Source organism: Trachemys scripta, chromosome 21, assembly GCF_013100865.1.
Source record: "Trachemys scripta elegans isolate TJP31775 chromosome 21, CAS_Tse_1.0, whole genome shotgun sequence".
NCBI classification, from domain to species: domain Eukaryota; kingdom Metazoa; phylum Chordata; order Testudines; family Emydidae; genus Trachemys; species Trachemys scripta.
The window spans coordinates 722,302-742,831 of record NC_048318.1 but is presented as its reverse complement, the minus strand read 5'-3'; the positions used below and the strand labels follow the sequence as shown (position 1 = coordinate 742,831).

At 46.2% G+C, this 20,530-nt stretch overlaps 1 protein-coding gene across 6 annotated transcripts in view; it reads left to right on the top strand.

Moving 5' to 3' along the window:
* The window catches only part of PKNOX2 (PBX/knotted 1 homeobox 2), a 645,653-nt gene that overhangs the window by 407,589 nt on the left and 217,534 nt on the right, over positions 1-20,530 (top strand). For all 6 annotated transcript variants that reach the window (XM_034754698.1, XM_034754693.1, XM_034754697.1 and 3 more), the window contains one exon: positions 1,695-1,834. In XM_034754698.1, coding sequence (XP_034610589.1) covers positions 1,695-1,834 — 140 coding nt within the window. The remainder of the gene's footprint in view (positions 1-1,694; positions 1,835-20,530) is intronic.

The window sequence follows — 20,530 nt, the reverse complement described above, 5'->3', positions numbered from 1 at the left end:
CCCCGGGCCCTTTAAATCCTGATTTAAAGCGCCCAGGGATTTAAAGGCCCCGCCTCTTCCGGTTGAAGCCCCGCCCCCTCCTAAGGACTCCGGAGTACCGATAAGTCCTTTAAGTTAGTTTCACCACTGCTAGGGCTCTACCAAATTCATGGCCATGAAGAACGCATCATGGACCCGAGAAATCTGTCCTCCCTCCATGAAATCTGGTGTTTTGTGTGCTTTTACCCTATACTATACAGATTTCACTGGGGAGACCAGCATTTATCAAATTGGGGGTCCTGCCCAAAAGGGAATTGCAGGGGATCACAAGGTTATTTTAGGGGGGTTGTAGTATTGCCACCTTTGCTTTTGCACTACCTTCAGAGCTGAGCGGCCATAGAGAGCAGCTGTTGGATGGGCACTCAGCTCTGAAGGCAGTGCCCTGCCAGCAGCAGCGCAGAAGTAAGGGTGGCAATACCAGCCCATGCCACCCTTACTTCTGCGCTGCTGCCTTCGGAGCTGGGCGGCCGGAGAGTTGTAGCTGCTGACTGGGTGCCCAGCTCTGCAGGCTGCAGCGCAGAAGGGTGGCAATACCATACCATGCCATCCTTACTTCTGTGCTGCTGCTGGCGGTGGCTCTGCCTTCAGAGCTGGGCGCCCATCCAACAGCCGCTGCTCTCTGGCTGCCCAGCTCTGAAGACAGTGCTGGCGCCAGCAACAGCGCAGAAGTAAGGCTAGTAGTACCGCAATTCCCCTACAATAACCTTGCAACCCCGCACACCTCTTTTTTGGGTCAAGACCCCTACAATTACAACACTATGAAATTTCAGATTTAAATAGCTGAAATAAAGAAATATATTATTTTAAAAATCCCATGACCATGAAATTGACCAAAATGGATCGCGAATTTGGTAGGGCCCTAATGATAACTCTGTGGAGAAAGGAGACAGACATACTCATAAATTCAGATACACTCACACACATGCAAACATGGACTCACTTGCACAGAGACGCACATATATAGAGGCAGTAACACACACAATTCACACACATGTAAATGCACAGGCACACTCACACAGGAACACAGACAAAATGTGAGACAGAGACACACCCAGAGACACATGAGCAGGACCCAGTGGCACATAAACACAGAGCTACAACCACACACATACAAGCACCCAGAGGGTCACATGCACATGATGCAATATTGATATTGCACACACGCACAGGGCCGGCTTTAGGCCAATTCCACCAATTCCCCGAATCGGGCCCCGCACCCAAGAGGGCCCCGCGCCCAGTGGGAGGGACGCCCAGAGTGGGGGGCAAGTGCCAGAGAATCCTTTCCCTGGCTAGAGGCACCTTTTTATTTTTTACTCACCCCGGCGCTCCAGGTCTTTGGTGGCAGGTCCTTCACTCGCTCCGGGTCTTTGGCGGCACTTTGGCAGCGGGTCCTTCAGTGTTGCCGAAGATCCGGAGCAAGTGAAGGACCCGCCGCCAAAGACTAGGAGCGCGGCCCAGTGAGTACAAGCCCCACGTGGTTTTTTTTTTTTAGTCATCCCTGCCAGGGCCCCGTTGAAACTGTTCGAATTGGGCCCCGCACTTCCTAAAGCCGGCCCTGCACACGCATAGTCACAGAGAAGTACCTCCCCTCCTTTCACTTACACATAGATCTGGTTTGTTATAAACCCCAGTGCTTTCTTGTCTTGTTTTAACAGATGACTGCCACAGCGCAACAGCCGGCTAAGGCACAGCCAGTGCACATCACAACACCCTCGGCAGCAGCCAACACCCCAGTCCCCAGCACTCCTATTGACCCTCAGGCGCAGCTGGAGGCTGACAAGCGAGCTGTCTACAGGTACAGAGAAACTACTGCCAGGCTGCTCTTTAATGTTCCTTCCCATCACTGGAGTGGCACGTTGAGCTATTACTGCAATCTGGCCTGGGGCTAACATGTCAGCAGGAGTCTACAGAGAGGCATTTGCTTAGGCGTCCTTCTCAATAGATTTGTCAAGAGGCAGCTTTCAGTTCACCTTAAAGTAGGTGAGACCCATCTTCCAGAAGAAAGAGTTCTGCTCTCTTTGTTAGAGAAATTAAAGGTACCTACACACCATCCTGCTGAACAATGTGCAGGAGACAGTGATCCCAGTGCACCTGGGATGCTAAAGATCAGGAACAATTACTATGTGATGGAAGATATTAGGATGAACTGCTCAGTGGATACTGGGGAATTCTGAATTCCTTCTGTTACTTTCCCTTCCTAATTTGTTTGGCTTCTCACCTGGTTATTCCTTGTACCTCACTGGTCTAAAATAGGGTGACCAGATGTCCCGATTTTATAGGGACAGTCCCGATTTTGGGGTCTTTTTCTTATATAGGCTCCTATTACCCCCCACCCCCTGTCCCGATTTTTCACACTTGTTGTCTGGTCACCCTAGGTCTAAAATGACCATGGGATTCAGTTATCATGGCTTTTTTAAAGGGGAATGTCTGGATACCGGGATACTATCTGATGCCTGTTTGGCTGCCTCTGTGACATAAGTAGTCAGCCAGACCTGCTCACCCTGCTGTCCAAGCCCCCCCTGGGCAGCAGGCTCACACTAGCAGTAATCCCCACGCCTCAGGGCAGAGAACTAGCCCACATGATAGACCACGTAATCATCCACAGCGGTGGGCTCATCCTCTCCTTAACCCCTCAGCCATCACAACAGGGTGACTTTTGCATTGACCCTTCTGGGTAATTTCCCATCCCTGGCCTCATGCGTAGACACAAGAGGATGAGGAGAACATTTGCTCTTTAAAACTAAAATTTGTCTGTATTATTAACTGCTAACACAGATGAGCAAGCAGCAATGCCGCTGAGCAGGGATCCCAAATGTAGGCTCAAGGGGATTCCTGCTTCTTCATCTGCAACCTTACACCTGGCTTTATTTCCTCTTTGATCCAAGGAAAAGGTTCTGCCGATTCAGCTTTCAGTGCATCTGGCCCCCTACTCAACTGGCTGGCCTATTGGACAACGGGGTGGGCTCCTTGGTGAAGAGATTGAGAGCTGGATTCTGCCCTGCTCTGTCCCTGGGTCAGTCATTTATCCCTGTGCAAAATAGGTGACTATCAGACCAGAATGGCAGCGTTCTGTCCCCGCTTTGCTCGGGTGTATGGAAGGGCAACCGAGGCCTTGAAACTGAGGAACATTTCTGGTAGCTGCATAAAAGCTAAAGTGATGTCTTTTTGTGGGCATTGAAGTAGACTAAACAGGTAGGCACTCCCAGTAAATGCACTTAGTAACTAGGTTAGCTGGTGCTACTCCAGCAGGTATGTATGAGAAAAGAAAATATCTGGAATAAAAAAAAATGCAACAGAAAAAGCCTCTCTCTGCAAAATGTCCATGACAGCTGATAGGAGTGGCTGCCTCCTCTCCTACATTATTATTATAGTTATACAAATGTTGATCACAAGCTCTAAGCACTCAATAATATAATACAGGTATCTAGGTTCTGCTCACTGAATGTACCATCCAACCTCAAGAGTAGAGAGTGCCATGGGGCAGGGCAGAATATTTGGTCAGTCTTTAACTGCTCATCCAAGCACTGGAATAAAGGGAGGCTGGTGGTATTAGAGGTGCAGCTGCAGTGGTGTTTAAGATTGCCTACAATTTTCCATTGTAAGACGGTGTTTTCAGTTGTTACAGTTTTTGCAGACCTTAACCATGCGGGTTGAAATTTTTCATGCTTGTTCTTGGCTTCAGAGGGTTTTGGTGTTTTGTTTCTTTTGAAATTTGAGTGAGAACTGTTCAGTTGTTTTTCAGTGAGGTCAGTGACAGGTAGCCATGCCATTTTTTTAAACAGTTTAATGCTTCTATGGTTTGGAGAAGGAACTTGAAACTTGGAAGCCAGAGAGATCCTTTCCACTGTCCCTGTGAAAATTCATCCACATTTTGTCAAGTTATAAGATACAGAAAGTCCTCATTTGTGCATGCACTGTAGAACTTGTTCAACATTGATCCCTTAGGGTACATCTATATAGCAAAAAACCCTGTGGCATCACATCTCAGAGCCTGGTTCAACTGTAGAGGTTCCTGCTTGGGCTGGAGCCTGTGACGGGTTGGATCACAGAAACCCCCTTGGGAGCTGCCACACGATGTGCAAAGACTACCCCTGCTCCTGTTTTCCCTGCCAGCTCAGGACTCCAGCACCCTGTCTTGCTGAGCCGGACACTCCCGTCTGGCTCCAGACACAGATCCAGGGTCTGAATCACTTGTCCCAAAGCTGCAAGTTTACCTGAAAACAGCTCACAGAAGTGTGCTTGTCTTTAGCACTCAGATGCCCAACTCCCAATGGGGTCTAAACCCAGATAAATCCGTTTTACCCTGCATAAAGCTTATGCAGGGCAAACTCATAAATTGTTCGCCCTCTATAACACTGATAGAGAGATATGCACAGTTGTTTGCCCCCCAGGTATTAATACATACTCTGAGTAAATTACTAAATAAAAAGTGATTTTATTAAATACAGAAAGTAGGATTTAAGTGGTTCAAAGTAGTAACAGACAGAACAAAGTAAGTCACCAAGCAAAATAAAATAAAATGCGCAAATCTATGCCTAATCAAACTGAATACAGATAATCTCACCCTCAGAGATGCTTCAGTAAGTTTTTCTCAGACTGGACACCTTCCAGGCCTGGGCACAATTCTTTCCCCTGGTGCAGCTCTTGTTGCAGCTCAGGTGATAGCTAGGGGATTCTTCATGATGGCTCCTCCCCCTCTCTGTTCTCTTCCCCCCTTTATATATCTTTTGCATAAGGCGGGAACTCTTTGTCTCTCTGGTTTTCCACCCACCCTCACTGGAAAAGCACCAGGTTAAAGATGGATTCCAGTTCAGGTGACATGATCACATGTCACTGCAAGACTTCATTGCCCACTTGCCAGCACACACATATACAGGAAGACTCACAGGTAAATACAGCCATCTGCAGACAATGGGAGTCATCAAGATTCCAAACCATCATTAATGGTCCACACTTTACACAATTACAATAGGCCCTCAGAGTTACATTTTATATTTCTAGTTTTAGATACAAGAGTGGTACATTCATACAAATCAGATGATCATACTCAGTAGATTATAAGCTTTGTAATGATACCTTGCAAGAGACCTTTTGCATGAGGCATATCCCAGTTACGTTACATTCACTTATTACCGTATTTTCTCTAAAACTATCTCAGTTACATTATATTGACTTATTATCAAGTTTTTATAAAACCATATAGACTGCACAACGTCACAGAGCCCAGGCACTGAAACGCAGCGAGGGGGGAGGGTCTCAGAGCCCAGATGCCAGCCCAAACAGGAACCTCTACATGGCTATTTTTAGCCCCACAGTGCAAGCCTGAGTCAGTCTATGCTATTTTTAGCCTGTGGTGCGAGCCTGAATCAATTGACCCGGGCACTGAGAGTCACTGATGTGAGGGGTGTTTTGCAGTGTAGCTGTGCCCTTAGTTTTATGAATATTTCAGCCAAACTGTTTGTGCTTCTAGGACCTACAGAATTTCCTGCATCACATGAGCTAGTGAGCCACATTAAACACAGCAAAATAGATCTTCCTGTTTCTGTTAATAATCCTTTGTACTTAACAAACCTTATTATTGAGCAAGACCTCATATGTCCCTATCCTAGAAAGCAAGCCTCCTCCTTTTACTGACGAGACTGCACAACATCACAAAGAACCAGATATCAAATATGGCAGACCCAAGGACTCTTCCACTTAGCCACACCCTCTCTCAGAATGCATATACAAATCTGTGCAGTTGGTTAGGATATTTGTAAGATATCCTACCTGCCCACTTTTGAGATGCACACATTAATGAGTACCATGTAAATCCAAAACACCATTGACATCCAAGAGTCTAAACTCTCAGGGCTTGTCTACTCTTAAAATGCTACAGCAGCACAGATGTGCTTCTGTAGCGCTTCAATGTAGACACTATCTGTGCCGACAGGAGGGATTCTCCTGTTGGTGTAGGTAATCCACCTCACTGAGAAGCGGGATTTGGGTTGAGGGAAGAATTCTTCTGTCTACATAGGGACTTAGGTCGGCTTAACAACGCTGCTCAGGTGGTGTGAATTTTTCACACCCCTAACCATAGACGCCAACTTCTGCTCCTGCCGGTGGGTGGTTGACCTCCCTCTGCCCATGGCTCCACCCCCATTCCATCCCTTCCCCCAAATCCCCACCCCTGCCCTGCCTCTTCACACCCCTGCTCCACTTCCACCCCACCCCCTTTCCGAAGTCTCTGCCCCCACCCTGCCTCCTCCCTTGAGCACACTGTGTCCCCGCTCCTCCTCCTGAAATGCTGGGAGAGAGGGGGAGGAGCAGGAACGCGGCGCGCTCAAGGAGGAGGTGGGGAAGAGGCGAGGGGAGCTTGACTGCCGGTGGGTGCAGAGCACCTGCTGATTTTTTCCCGTGGGTCCTCCAGCCCCGGAGCACCCATGCAGTTGGCGCCTATGCCCCTGACCAATGTAGTTAATCTGACATAAATTTCTAGTGTAGACCAGGCTAAGTCCTCTGATCTCCAACATTCTTCTGGAGGTTAGTGAACAGTTGTGCAAAACACTGGCGAAGTATGCGTCATCTCACCCTCTAGTGACTGGTGTGCTTTGAGAATAATAGCCTACTACTGCTACCAGCTAATGACATTAGTTCTTCAATGCAGGTGGTTGAAGTCAGTAGTGTTGCTCAGAATGTTCTGGGTTCAAACCCATGCCGGGAGTCTATGGTTTCACATGATGGAATTCCTTTCTTTTACTAGTTTTTTTCCCCCTTGTGTGTACACATTATGATTCTAACTTCAGTTACACGATGCTCCGCCACTGTATGCTATGTTAACAGATGACGACAACATTGAAGTATTTGGCCCTCGGATGTGGATCTTCCTCCCTGTGAAATCTCCCTTACTCCCTCTGGCCCTGAATTTTAAAAAGCCCCAAGTCAGTTTCCCCCCAAAGGTGTTAGAGGTTGTCCTGTATTAGTTTCCTTTCATTACTGCATTGCCATCCTTTGTATTAGAACCTTGTCATCGGGCAGTCCCACCTGGAGTGCCCTCCTGCAGCAGGTCACAGCATGGCAGGTGCACCTGCCTCACTTTTGCCTTTCAGAAATCCCGCAGACTCCACCATAGGCTCCCTTGCCTCAAAAGTAGCACTCCTTGGGCCTGGTTTATTATAAAAACATCATGCAAATACTCTAACACTAAGAGTCCCAAACATAGTCCTGAAACCCTGCTCTGTGTAGCAGAAACACCCCACCAGGCTCTCTTCTGGGCACGCCCCCTCACCAGACTCTGGTGTCACCCACCACACCTGTGCTCTCGGGCCCCGCACCAAAGGCAGGTGGAGGGTCTGCCAAGGCTCCCCACAGCAGCCTGGATGGCTGTTACCCTGGCCTGGCCAGGGCCTTGGAACGAAGAGGAGGGGCAGACCCACAGCGGGGGCAGGGCCTCATAGCCCTCCTACTTTCATGAGGATCCAGCACCCCTAGAACACTTCTGCTTCTCCACCTGTCCCTCTGGCAGCTCTCCACTGCCCTTCCTGACTGATCCAGGCAGCTCTGACACAGCAGGTCTCCCCTAGTCACAGCCTCCCTGACTATTTATAGGCCCTAGGTGCTGCCCTGCCCTCTTAATTGGCAGAATGGGAGCATCTGCTCTGGCCCAGGAGAGCTGGGCCTACTTCATTCACAGGGGCCAGGCACCCTGGGACATGGGCAGCGAGTTGTATGGGCCCATGGTGCCCGGGCTCCAGGCATATTCAGGGCTGGGGGCCCTGCTCCACCAATGTTTGCAGCTGGGTCTCTCCCCCGGAGCTGCTTGGAGCGGGCCCTGGCTCCCGCCTGCCACCCGCCCCCCCCCCCTGCAGGTCTCCCCCCTGAGGCCCGGAGCGTCCCTGCCTGAATGAAAGTGGCGCGCGGCTCTCCCTTGCCTGCCTGTGCTGCCAGTGGCTGCTGCTGCCTATGGCTATAGCACAAGAGCAGCGCCAGCAGACTGAGCACCTCAGGAGGGGAGGAGGAGGCACACACGTGCTTGGCAGCCCTCCCCCGGCACCCACCGGGAGGAGACGCCAAGGGGGCTTCCGGCCGGGAGACATCTGGAACGGACCTCACTCACCTGAGCAGCTGCTGGGGCTTCGGTGAGTGTTTGACCCTGTGATCCGCCCGCCCACAGTCCCACTCCTGCCCCACCCTGGGCAAGAGGCAGCCCCATCCCTCACTCCCAGTGAGGCTGTGGCGAGGAGGCCACACGTGATGCAACCCCTCTCCCCCGGTACCCACCATAGGGGAGGAGAGGGGGCTTCCTGGACCTGAGAAGGGCCCTAGGAGCATGTGCAGTGACAGTGGTGCAGAGTGAGTGTGCTGCCGGGGAGGAGGGGGCGAGAGGCAGAGGAGCGGTCCCTCCCCCGGAGCTTACTGTTGCCAGGGGGAGAGGGTTGGGGTGGGAGGTCTTCTCTGGCCCTAGCCCTTGGGCAGCTTGTCTGCACCCCAAGCTCCTCATCCCTGGCCATGCCCCACCCCAGAGCCTGCGCCCTCAGCACCCCAAGCCCTGAGCCCCCTCCTGCACTGTGAACCCCTCATCCCCAGCCCCACCCCAGAGCCCTCACCTGAGGGGAAAAACACGCAACTTAAATTTGGCGGTCAGTTTGGGGTATGATCGTGTTTAACACAATATTTGATTATTTTACACCCTTTAAAGTATATAATTGGTTGTATACAGGTGTGACGAAGTGGGAATGTTCTTCATGTTTTCTCTGAATACTGTGTGGGTGCCTCAGTTTCCCCTATGCATTTCTTAAGGATCTAGATTGTGGGATAAGGGGGTGTGATTGTTCCAGAGCCCTAGAGGGCCAGTGTGATTCTGTCTATACAGAGAATGGCCGACAACCTGTCTCCTGGCAACTGATGGCAGGGGCCCCTCCCCTGCAAGGTGCCAACTGAAGGTGTTGGAGAACAAAGAGATCAGGTGGCCTCCTTGCCTGGAAAAGAGACAAAGGCCAGAGGAGGGGCTGGAGGGAGTGTCAGTGCCTGTGTGGATTCGCTGCGGGAAGTGCACGGTGTGGAAGGGGATGCTGGGATGCTCTGGAACTACTTCATACGAAGCCAGTCAGGACTCTGGGGGAGCCTCCTCTCTCTGAGCCTACTGTCTTCAGGGCAGGAAGCGTACACCTTCCTGGGTCTGACCTCGGAGCATTCAGCATCCCCTTCCACACCGTGCGCTTTCCGCAGCGAGTCCGCCCAGGTGGGGCTCCTGGGAAAGCCAGAGGGCCCTGCACCCCAACTCCGCAGTCAGATGTGACTCTTAGCCAGCTGGTAAAACAGAAGGTTTATTAGATGACAGGAACACAGTCTAAAACAGAGCGTGTAGGTGCAGAAAACAGGACCCCTCAGTCAGGTCCATCTTCGGGGGTGGGGAGCCAGACCCAAGTTCTGGGCCTCTCCTCGTCTCCCCAGCCAGCTCCAAACTGACACTCCCTCCAGCCCCTCCTCTGGCCTTTGTCTCTTTTCCTGGCAAGGAGGCCACCTGATCTTTGTTCTCCAACACCTTCAGTTGGCACCTTGCAGGGGAAACTGAGGCACCCACACAGTATTCAGAGAAAACATTAAGAACATTCCCACTTCATCACAACAGGTACAACAAAATATAATATATTGAAGCAGGTGAGTGCTGCTTCTGACTTTCCACTTTTAATTGGCCCTTGTAATCTTGTAGTGCTGGCGCGTTGTGGCTTCATTTTATCCCAGTAACAAATTCTTGATCATCGCAAAAGAACATGGCAAAAGAAGGGGCTATATTTGTTTTAATTTTAGAAAGTATTTGCTTTTGAGGGTTATTGAACAAAGAGTGCTTGGTTGTTTCTGTATTCAAAAGAGTATTAATAACGTTGATATTCTTAGTTAAATATTTTTTTCTTACGATCGTGATATTGTGCAATAAAGGGAAACTGTTAAACGCTTACAGTTTCCAGTCCATTTTTACATTATTTAATAAAATATATATCGGTTTACAAGGTGGGCCAGAGGGGGGAGGGAGGAGGGAAGAGACTTAGACACATTCTGGACACCACCAAAAATTATACAAACCTGCCGCCCCTGCCCTGGGACAAACCCCTTGGGAGTTTTGCTTTGTGAGTTTCCAGATATTGTTAATTACATTTGTGTGGCGTTTTTATTTATGTGTATTATTTGAAGTACCCTCCTCAGTGGCAGTGGAGGGTACTTCAAAATAAAAGTTGTTGTTGTTGTTATTCCCCATCCCTCACTTATGTGATGGGTATCTTTGATCTTCACCGGTCACGACCCTGTCTTGTTTAATTTATACTGACCTTTTTCTTCTGCTATGTGCAGCTTGAGAAGAGTATAGATGTACTGGACAAAAGAAGAAGAAATGGTCTATGGCAGTTTAAAACCCCCCCGAAAACAACAACTCCTGAGCAATTTTCCCCTCAGTCTTTTCAGAAGCAGCAGGACAAGGGAGATGCCAGTTCTCTCCCCTTGCTGGAAACCCTGGTACAGAGAGGGAGATTCAGCTGGTGTCAGTAAGCACATCCTACTGCGTAGGCACAAGCCTATGTGCATTTGTTTGAAGGCCACCGTCAGCCTGGGGCTTTTAGACTTGGGGGACTTTGTTTTGATGTTTCCAGATTGCTGGCAGCCTGTTGCAGGCACCACTTCTCTCTTTCGCTCTCATCTGAGATCAATCTCTTTATTATTTCACCTTTGGGGTTTGTAACTTACTGCTTAATGTTTTTTAACAACATTGTAAGCAGGATTAATAATTTTAATCAGTGTTAGCAAGCTGCTAACAGCAGCATTTCCCTCAAATACATTGGAGATATACTTGGGGGGTTACAGATTAGGGATTTACCAACATATTTCCAAGGAACTGTTGAATGCTAAGAAGAGGCACTTCTCTATATATTTTATATCAATTGTCAATTCTTTTTTTTTGCCCCCACATGTTCCAATGTTGGCTGGACATGATGGCAGTGCAAAGTGGAGTTCATTGCACGTGTCCTATTAAAACCAGTGGGAGTAGGTACCAAGGACATAGGGAAAGGTAGGAGTGAGGTCCTGGAGGCCAAACGTAAACTGCTAGGTAAGAGATTAAAGTCCAGGACCTCCATGGTAGAATTCTCTGAATGCTTCCAGTTCCATGCGCAGGGCCAGTTAGACAGGCAGAACTGCAGGGTCTCAATGCGTGGATGAGACAGCGGCATTGGGAGGGGGGATTTAGAATAATTAGGAACTGAGGAACCTTTTGGGAAAGGGAGAGCCTATACAGGAAGGATGGGCACCACTTAAACCAAAATGGAACCAGATTGCTAGCATGTAAAATTAAAAAGGTAGTAGAGAAACTAAGGGCTGGGGGAAAGCCGACAGACACGGGGGAGAACACAGTTCAGACAGAGATGTCCCTTAGGAGAGGATCTATTAATGGGGATTCTCTATATCCTAGTAAAGAGGAGAGGATAGAAGATGGTAAAGTACAGGTAGGAACTGAAGAGAAACAGTCAAATGAAAAAGAATCCCATTAAAGTACATCACATGAAGGCAGACAACTAAATATTGACACATTTTATAAGTGCTTGTATACAAATGCAAGAAATCTAAATACTAAGGGCTTGTCTATACTTAAAACAGTACAGATTCAATCCCCGTTGCTATTGATCCGCCAAGGGTCTTGTAGCAAACCCCAGAACTCTTGGGACCTAGACGGGGCTCATTTTGCCTTCCAGCAACACATCACTGCTGATATTCTTGATCTTCTGTAATCAGATTTCAGACTAGGTTGTGGCACAGTAACAGCACTGCTTGTGCCTATGGACAATCTCTAAACTGTTTTCAGCACTGGCAATCCCAAATAACACCTAACCAGGAATAGACAGTGTAGCACTCAGGTGGCTTCCCCCATTCCTTTCACACAGTTCTCAGAGACTCATGAGTTTGTTCAACATCTTCATTAATGATCTAGATGATTGGATGGATTGGACCCTCAGCAAGTTCGCGGATGACACTAAGCTGAGGGGAGAGGTAGATACGCTGGAGGGTAGGGATAGGATCCAGAGTGACCTAGACAAATTGGAGGATTGGGCCAAAAGAAATCTGATGAGGTTCAACAAGCACAATTCAGAGTCCTGCACTTAGGACAGAAGAATCCCAGGCACTGCTACAGGCTGGGGACCAACTGGCTAAGTGTCAGTTCTGCAGAAAAGGACCTTGGTATTACAGTGGATGAGAAGCTGGATATAAGTCAACAGTGTGTCCTTATTGCCAAGAAGGCTAACGGCATATTGGGCTGCATTAGTAGGAGCATTGCCCCTCTATTCGGCACTGGTGAGGCCACAATCTGGAGTATTGCTTCCAGTTTTGAGCCCCCGTCTCCCCCACTACAGAAAGGATGTGGAGAAATTGGAGAGAGGCCAGCAGATGGCAACAAAAATGATTAGGGGGCTGGGGCACATAACTTATGAGGAGAGGCTGAGGGAATTGGGCTTATTTAGTCTGCATAAGAGCAGAGTGAGGGGGGATTTGATAGTAGCCTTCAGCTACCTGATGCGGGGGTTCCAAAAAAGATGAAGCTCGGCTGTTCTCAGTGGTGGCAGATGACAGAACAAGGAGCAATGGTCTCAAGTTGCAGTGGGGGAGGTCTAGGTTGGATATTAGGAAAAACTATTTCACTTGGAGGGTGGTGAAGCACTGGAATGGGTTACCTAGGGAGGTGGTGGAATCTACATTTGTGATAAATGAAGGGCGGTTAGCTCCCTTTTTTGGACATCCAGCCAGCCAGTTGGCTGTAAAATCTCTGTTAGTAGCTATTCTCTACTTGTTTTACCTGTAAAGGGTTAAAAAAAAAGCCCACAGGTGAAAGGAAGGGAGTGGACACCTGACCAAAAGAGCCAATGGGAGGGCTAGAACTTTTTAAAATTGGGGAAAAAAACTTTCCCTTTGTTTGTCTGTCTGTTGTTCTCTGGAGAGAGGAGATACAGAGCAGGAAAAGGGCTGAACTATGCTGTAAGAAGCTTTAAGCCAGGTATGAAAAACCATCAGATCATACCTAGAAACTACTTATTTTAAACCCCCAGATATGTAAGTAGATCAGGAAATGTCTAGGAAAACGCAGTTAGGTTTATGTCTTTTATTTCTTTATGGCTTGTGGACTCCGTTGTGCTAACCCCAGGTGCTTTTGTTTTGCTTGTAACCTTTAAGCTGGACCTCAGGAAAACCATTCTTGATGCTTAATTATTATATTTGCTCTTTTTAAATCTAGCAATAGCTTAAGTTCCGGATGTGTTTTCTTTCTTTTGGTTTTTAATCAAATTTACCTTTTTAAAGAACAGGATTTGGGTTTTTTTGTGTCCTAAGAGGTTTGTGCACATGTTGTTTAATTAGCTGGTGGCACCAGCTGATTTCCTTTGTTTTCTTTCTCAGCTCTTCCCCGGAGGGGGGTGAAAGGGCTTGAGGGTACCCCCCAGGGAGGAATTCCCAAGTGCACCTTCCTGGGTCCAAAGGGGTTTTTTACACTTGGGTGTTAGCAGCATCTATCCATCCAAGGTCAGAGAGAAGCTGTGACATTGGGAGTTTAATACCAGCCTGGAGTGGCCAGTATTAAATTTTAGAATCCTTGCAGGCCCCCACCTTCTGCACTCAAAGTGCCAGAGGGGGGAATCAGCCTTGACAACATCCTTAGAGGTTTTTAAGGCCCATCTTGACAAAACCCTGGTGGGATGATTTAGTTGGGGTTGGTCCTGCTTTGAGCAGGGGGTTGGACTAGATGACCTCCTGAGGTCCCTTCCAACCCTGATATTCTATGATTCTATGATTCTCAGAAATTAAGCCTTGTGAGGCTCAGCTCTGTCTCCTTTCCTTTTTGGCACACATGTGAACCCTCCATGTCGGCTTGTGGGATGATGCAGGCTCCAGCACAGGTATAGTTGTGTCACTGGCTGACCAAGTCATACTGGAGTGTATTCAGGTCAATTCCCTTGTGTAGATCAAAGTAATGGTTGGATGTATAAGTGTGGATTCAGATGTTTAAACTTCATGAAAACGTGTGGAATGTTCCTGGTATTGTTTTCACTTATTTATTCCTGCCATAATGTAATAGCAAACATTTACATGGTAAACACTCTTGTAACTAAATTACCTATCATTTGATACACTGTCCACCTTTTTTACCATGAAAAATATTTTACACATGATAATTATATGTCTTTAACAAAATAGTAATAATGATCATGATAACAATTTTAACCAAATACTTCATTTTGGAATCATTATAAATGTTTACTAGTGTTTTTTTCTCATTCAAACTGCAGTTGAGTGTCCTAAACTGAGTAATACAGGTTGCTACTTGTCCTTGCCATTTCTATCTGCAAATACTGAAACTGATTTTGTCAGGTCAGTGCAACACCCCCACGGCCGGCGCTTCCATTTAAGCGACCTAGGCGGTTGCCTAGGGCACCAGGATTTGGGGGGGGGCGGCAATTTGGCAGCGGGGGGTCCTTCCGTGCTCCTGGTCTTTGGCGGCAATTCTGTGGCGGGTCCTTCACTCCCTCTGGGACCCGCCGGCGAAGTGCCCCAAAGACAGGAAGCACGGAAGGACCCCTCGCCGCAGAATTGCTGACAACGACCGGGAGCGCAGAAGGACCCCTGCTTAGGGCGCCAAAAACCCTGGCGCCGCTCCTGAACACCCCACACTGCCTTGGTGTGCCCAGAATATGGGGCATGGCAGTTTGGCACTGTTACAGACACATCTCATAGCTGTACAAGGTGCATCATTCTCACAAGAGCATTGTGTTTAACTGGACCAACAATGTCCTGTGGTGGCTAGGCATGGTGCTTGAATTCATTTATGTTTGCAATGTCTTCCACCAGCCACAGCATATGTGGAGGCTGAGTCCTGAGCAACTCTGGTTTCAGTGTGATCCCAATTATGCCACCATGGCTCAGTCCATACCTCATGAAGGTGGCTTCAATGCACGTCACTCCAGAAGCATAAAAGAAAACCAAGGATGAACGAAGAAAACAGTTGGCCGTGTTTTTAGTTTATAATCTGTTAATGTCTATAATTGTCCAATATTTGAAAAGTAATTCTCATGAATGAATATGTAAGAATTTGTTAAATGAGCCTGTTGTGAGAGCTTGCTGTGAGAGTGCTGTCTCTCGTTTTGGAGGGAGGATGGGGATGGCAGGATATACTGCTAATACAGACATATGTACCTCCTGCTTAATTATGTTTGTTAACAAAATAATTGTCTGAAGTTTTCATTAATAATAATTGAATTAGATGAATGTGGTGTCACTGTCATCTGGCTTGTGAATCACGAGAGGAGTGTTAAGAAGTGTTCAGATTTCAGAATGTTTACCAGTGACAAGGGTGCTCAGGCAGTTTCTTTGAATTTAAGGTTTTGATATTCAGAATCTACAAAAAAGAACAACTGTATGGACACGAAGACAAGGTACTGCCAAAAACTTGCTTTTGGCTACCAGAAGGTCCTGTTTAATGTCCCGTTTGATGGAGGTGGTGTTGTTTGTAGATGGGCCTGTGGCCTGTGGTTGGAAAAGTTAATAGACCCTGACTGGATCTCTGCTCTGAAACATACTCACTTGTCTTGGCTTACATCCTGTCTTTTTAAAAATTCATCATATCATTCATATTTTGGTTACATGTCCATATGATATTTAATGAGTTCCTCTGTTCATCACACTGCATTGAAACAAATTGATTTTTCTATCTCACCTTCCACACTCAGGGGAGCTCCCACATAGACTTACACACTTGCACCCATTTATTGAGACAAGGCATATGGGCCAGACTACCAGGGCCAACCTGTCCTGGCTGGGCATTTCACCATGCTCACACGTTGTAGCTAGGCACTGCAGGGCTGGTAAGGATTGCTCCTATCATGTGCCAAACACAGGCACTGGAAGAAGTGGTTTTGATTACATGCCCTGCCTCGCCACCACAGAACATGTTGGCACCATGCCTAGGCACCTCAGGTCATGTGGGGAATGGGTTCAGCTTAGGCATCATTGCAGAGTATGTGGGTAGTGAATCTGATCACAATTTATGTCTGGCCTCTGTATTGCCTCTTAGGGAGCAGGTCCAACTGTGTGCCAAAACCAGGTTGAATTGCACCCAGTGGTGAGACTGCCTGAACGCTGGCATCTTCTGCTTTTGTTTATTTCAGTCCCTTAACATTGTTGTAATAGGCGGTATATTTGTATTTTATAAAAGGAAATCGAGGGAAGAGGGGGAATCAATTGCTGTCATTCAGGATAGAAAAGAGAAATGGAGCCAGGATGAAGAGTGGAAGAATTGAATGGCTCACTGGAAACCTTGTACGTCACACTGAATGCCTGGAGGTTAAGAGGGGAGGGATTAAATTAAAATGTCTTGCCTCTGGAGAGCATGACAGTTCAAAACCACATTGGGGGTTTTTCATTTCATGTCAATAAATTTAACAAGGCCCCATTCAATTCAAATTAACGCCTGAGCTCCTAGCTTTTATGCTCTGCTCTTAAAGAACAGATAAAGGAAAAATATTTGGGGAGCTTAATTTATTCTCTCTCACACACACGTGCGTGCACACACACACTCAGAAACCCCAGCAGAATCATTCCGAGAGAGGTATTTTTGTTCAGCAAAAGATAGAAGAAGGGAAGCTGAATGAGGCACATGATATGCTGTTAACTTGTGCGTGTACAGAGCAATGTGTTAATAAAATGTATTGCTTCCCTCTGATCTGAAATATGGGAAAGAAGTCTGATTCTAATTGGATCATATGGGAGCATCTCTTTAGTTAATCAGCAAGGCAGCAGCCCTAAAGAGCCTCTTTGGCTGAGATTAATGATTGCAAAATAATCTGAGAAGATTTGAGGATCAGATGCACATCTGTGCTAATTGTATTTATTTTTGTAGTGCTCAAAATGAGGTGCCCTGAAGTTTTCACTGCCATTAGCTTGGGATGCCAACATTGCTCACATGTGGCAAAACCATTCAGGAAACTTCATAGCACTCCTCATATCATCACATATTTTGTTCACGCTACTTACTGTGTTGGGCTTTTCAATCTCCCCCCCACTTTCCCCCTCTGAAATACACTAGTTACTATGGAAACAGTGATATCATCAGAATGGGAGGAACTTAGAATGTCTTCAGATGTAATGTAAAGCCAGTTAAGAACTGATACCTGGGTTTGGGAAATTCTCAGGGTTACTTTATCTGTGACAGTACTAGTAGGGACGAACACTCACAGGTGGAGTTCATACTTCAATTACTCCGCAAATGGGATTTCCATTCAAACCTCTATTGCAGTCGCACGTACTGTAAGGTAGGTGTTGCAAATATATCAATTAGACAAACCTTGCCTCCTGTATCGGGGGGTAGCCGTGTTAGTCTGTATCTACAAAAACTACAAGGAGTCTGGTGGCACCTTAAAGACTAACAGATTTATTTGGGCATAAGCTTTCATGGGTAAAAACCTCACTTCTTCAGATGCCTCCTGTGAGAAGCCTGGGGGATGGGCAGGGCCTTGAGTAGCAGGGGAGCTCTGGAGCTGCAGTAGCATCTCACCCCCCTTAAGAAAGCGTTTTGGCCAATGGACCCACATACCACATAGATAGGAAAAGATTTATTAGTCGTGCACTTTCAGAAACGGGAATTGTAAAAGATGAGGCTCCTGCCCTAAAGTCTAAAGTGAGGGAATTAAAATTCTTGGAGGCTACTCCAGGAACAGTAGTAGCGTCCCAAAGAAACAGACCCCTTATCGTAAAAAGGGATCAGGAAGGCAAGAAATAAACCGGTCTGATTTAATGGGAAAGTTCAAGAGGTTAATTGAACCAAATATGTAGCACTCAAGAAATGGAAATCCAATCCTGAGGAAGTCCATGGAAAGAAACATAAACCATAGAAGGTAAACGGTGAAATAAAAAATAGAGAATTTGAAGGTTAAAGGAATTTGAAGAGCAGTTAACCAAAGATATAAAAACAAATAACAAAACTTTCAGTATCTGTGAAGCAGAAGGCCTGTGAGGGAATCTTTGAGTCTGCTGGGCTACCAGTGAGTAAAGGGAACAATTAAGGATGATAAGGATATCCCCAGAGGATACCTGCCCTGGATAGTTAAGGTGATAAAGATGAGGTATTGCTAGGGACTAAGATGCCAGCAGAATGGCTGCTGGAAGAATCTGATCAATTAAAAAGCAACAAGTTACCAGGCCCAGCTGGTACCTCCAAGTGCTCTGCAGAAATTAATGTGTCTGGTATACATGTGACTGAGTGGCTTACATTGCTCATTAAAATCAGCTACTAGATTGGTGGATTGGACACTAACAAATACACCTATCTGTGATGGGTCCCGCGCTGGGGTGCTACCTGGAACTGGGGTACCACTGAGCCCCCTGACCCTCCAGCCTGGGCTCCCTCTCACACTGTGCGGCTGTGAGAAGCTGTAAAGCCCTCCAGCCTGCACTTTCACCAGCACTCACACAGGCAGGGACATACCCAGCTGCAGTTACACCCAGGCTCTCTAACCACCAGCTTCCCAGCCTAGGACCCCAGAGCAGTACCGTCCTGCCCACGATCCGTCTCTCCCTCAATGTGAAGAGAACAATGCACACTTGTGGTAACCAATAAGCACTCCGGTCAAAGCTTACTGGTTTGGATTAAAACATAAAATAAGTATATTAACTACAAAAGATAGATTTTAAGTAGGGCTGTCAATTAATCACAGTTAACTCATGCGATTAACTCAAAAAAATTATTCGCGTTTAAAAAAATTAGTCACGATTAATCACACTTGTAACTGTAGAATATCAATTGAAATTTATTAAATATTTTTGGCTGTTTTTCTACATTTTCATTATTGATTTCAATTACAACACAGAATACAAAGTGCACAGTGCTCACTTTATATTATTATTTTTAATTACAAATATATGCACTGTAAAAAATTATAAATAAAAGAAATAGTATTTTTCAATTCACCTCATACAAGTACTGAAGTGAAGTCTCTTTATCGCGAAACTGTAACTTACAAATGCAGATTTTTTTTTTTGGTTACATAACTGCACTCAAAAACAAAACAGTGTAAAACTTTAGCGCCTACAAGTCCACCCAGTCCTACTTCTTATTCTGCCAATCGCTAAGACAAACAAGTTTGTTTACATTGATGGGAGATACTGCTGCCTGCTTCCTATTTACAATGTTACCTGAAAGTGAGAACAGGCGTTTGCCTGACACTTGTAGCCGGCGTTGCAAGGTATTTACATGCCAGATATGCTAAACATTCTTATGCCCGTTCATGCTTTGGCCACCATTCTAGAGGACATGCTTTCATGCGGATGATGCTTGTTAAAAAAATGTGTCAATTAAATTTGTCACTGTACTCCTTGGGGGGAGAATTGTATGTCTCCTGATCTGTTTTACCCGCATTCTGCATATATTTCATGTTATAGCAGACTCGGATGATGACCCAGCACATGTTCGTTTTAAGAAGACTCTCACAGCAGATTTGACAAAACGCAAAGAAGGTACCAATGTGAGATTTCTAAAAATAGCTACAGCACTCGACCCAAGGTTTAAGATTCTGAAATGCCGTCCAAAATCGGAGAGGGATGAGGTGTGGAGCATGCTTTCAGAAGTCTTAAAAGAGCAACACTGTGATGCGGAAACTACAGAACCCAAACCACCAAAAAAGAACATCAACCTTCTGCTAGTGGCATCTGACTCAGATGATGAAAATGAACATGCATCAGTCTGCAGTGCTTTGGATTGTTATCAAGCAGAACCCGTCATCAGCATGGACGCATGTCCTCTGGAATGGCGGTTGAAGCATGAAGGGACATATGAATCTTTAGCGCATCTGGCATGTAAATACCTTGCAATGCCAGCTAAAACAGTGTCAAGCAAATGCCTGTTTTCACTTTCAGATGACAATGTAAACAAGAAGCAGGCAGCATTATCTCCTGCAAATTGTAACCAACCTTGTTTGTCTGAGTGATTGGCTGACCAAGAAGTAGGACTGAGTGGACTTGTACTCTAAAGTTTTACATAGTTTTATTTTTGAATGCAGTTTTTCTTGTAAATAATTCTACATTTGTAAGTTCAACTTTCATGATAAAGAGATTGCACTACAGTACTTGTATGAGGTGAATTGAAAAATACATTTTTTTTGTTTTTTACAGTGCAAACATTTGTAATCACTGTACACTTTGTATTCTGTGTTGTAACTGAAATTAATATATTTGAAAATATAGTAAACACCCAAAAATATTTAAAATAAATGGTATTCTATTGTTGGTTAACAGCGTGATCAATGGCAATTAATTCTTTTTATTGCTTGACAGCGTAATTTTAAGTGATAGCAAACAGATCAAAGCAGATAAACAAGTAAATAAACAAAACACAACTAAGTCTAAGATACCAAAAATATAGGATATGAACTAGAAAATTCTCATCTTGGCTGATGAGACAGGCACACTACAGATTCTTATGGGACAAACTGCA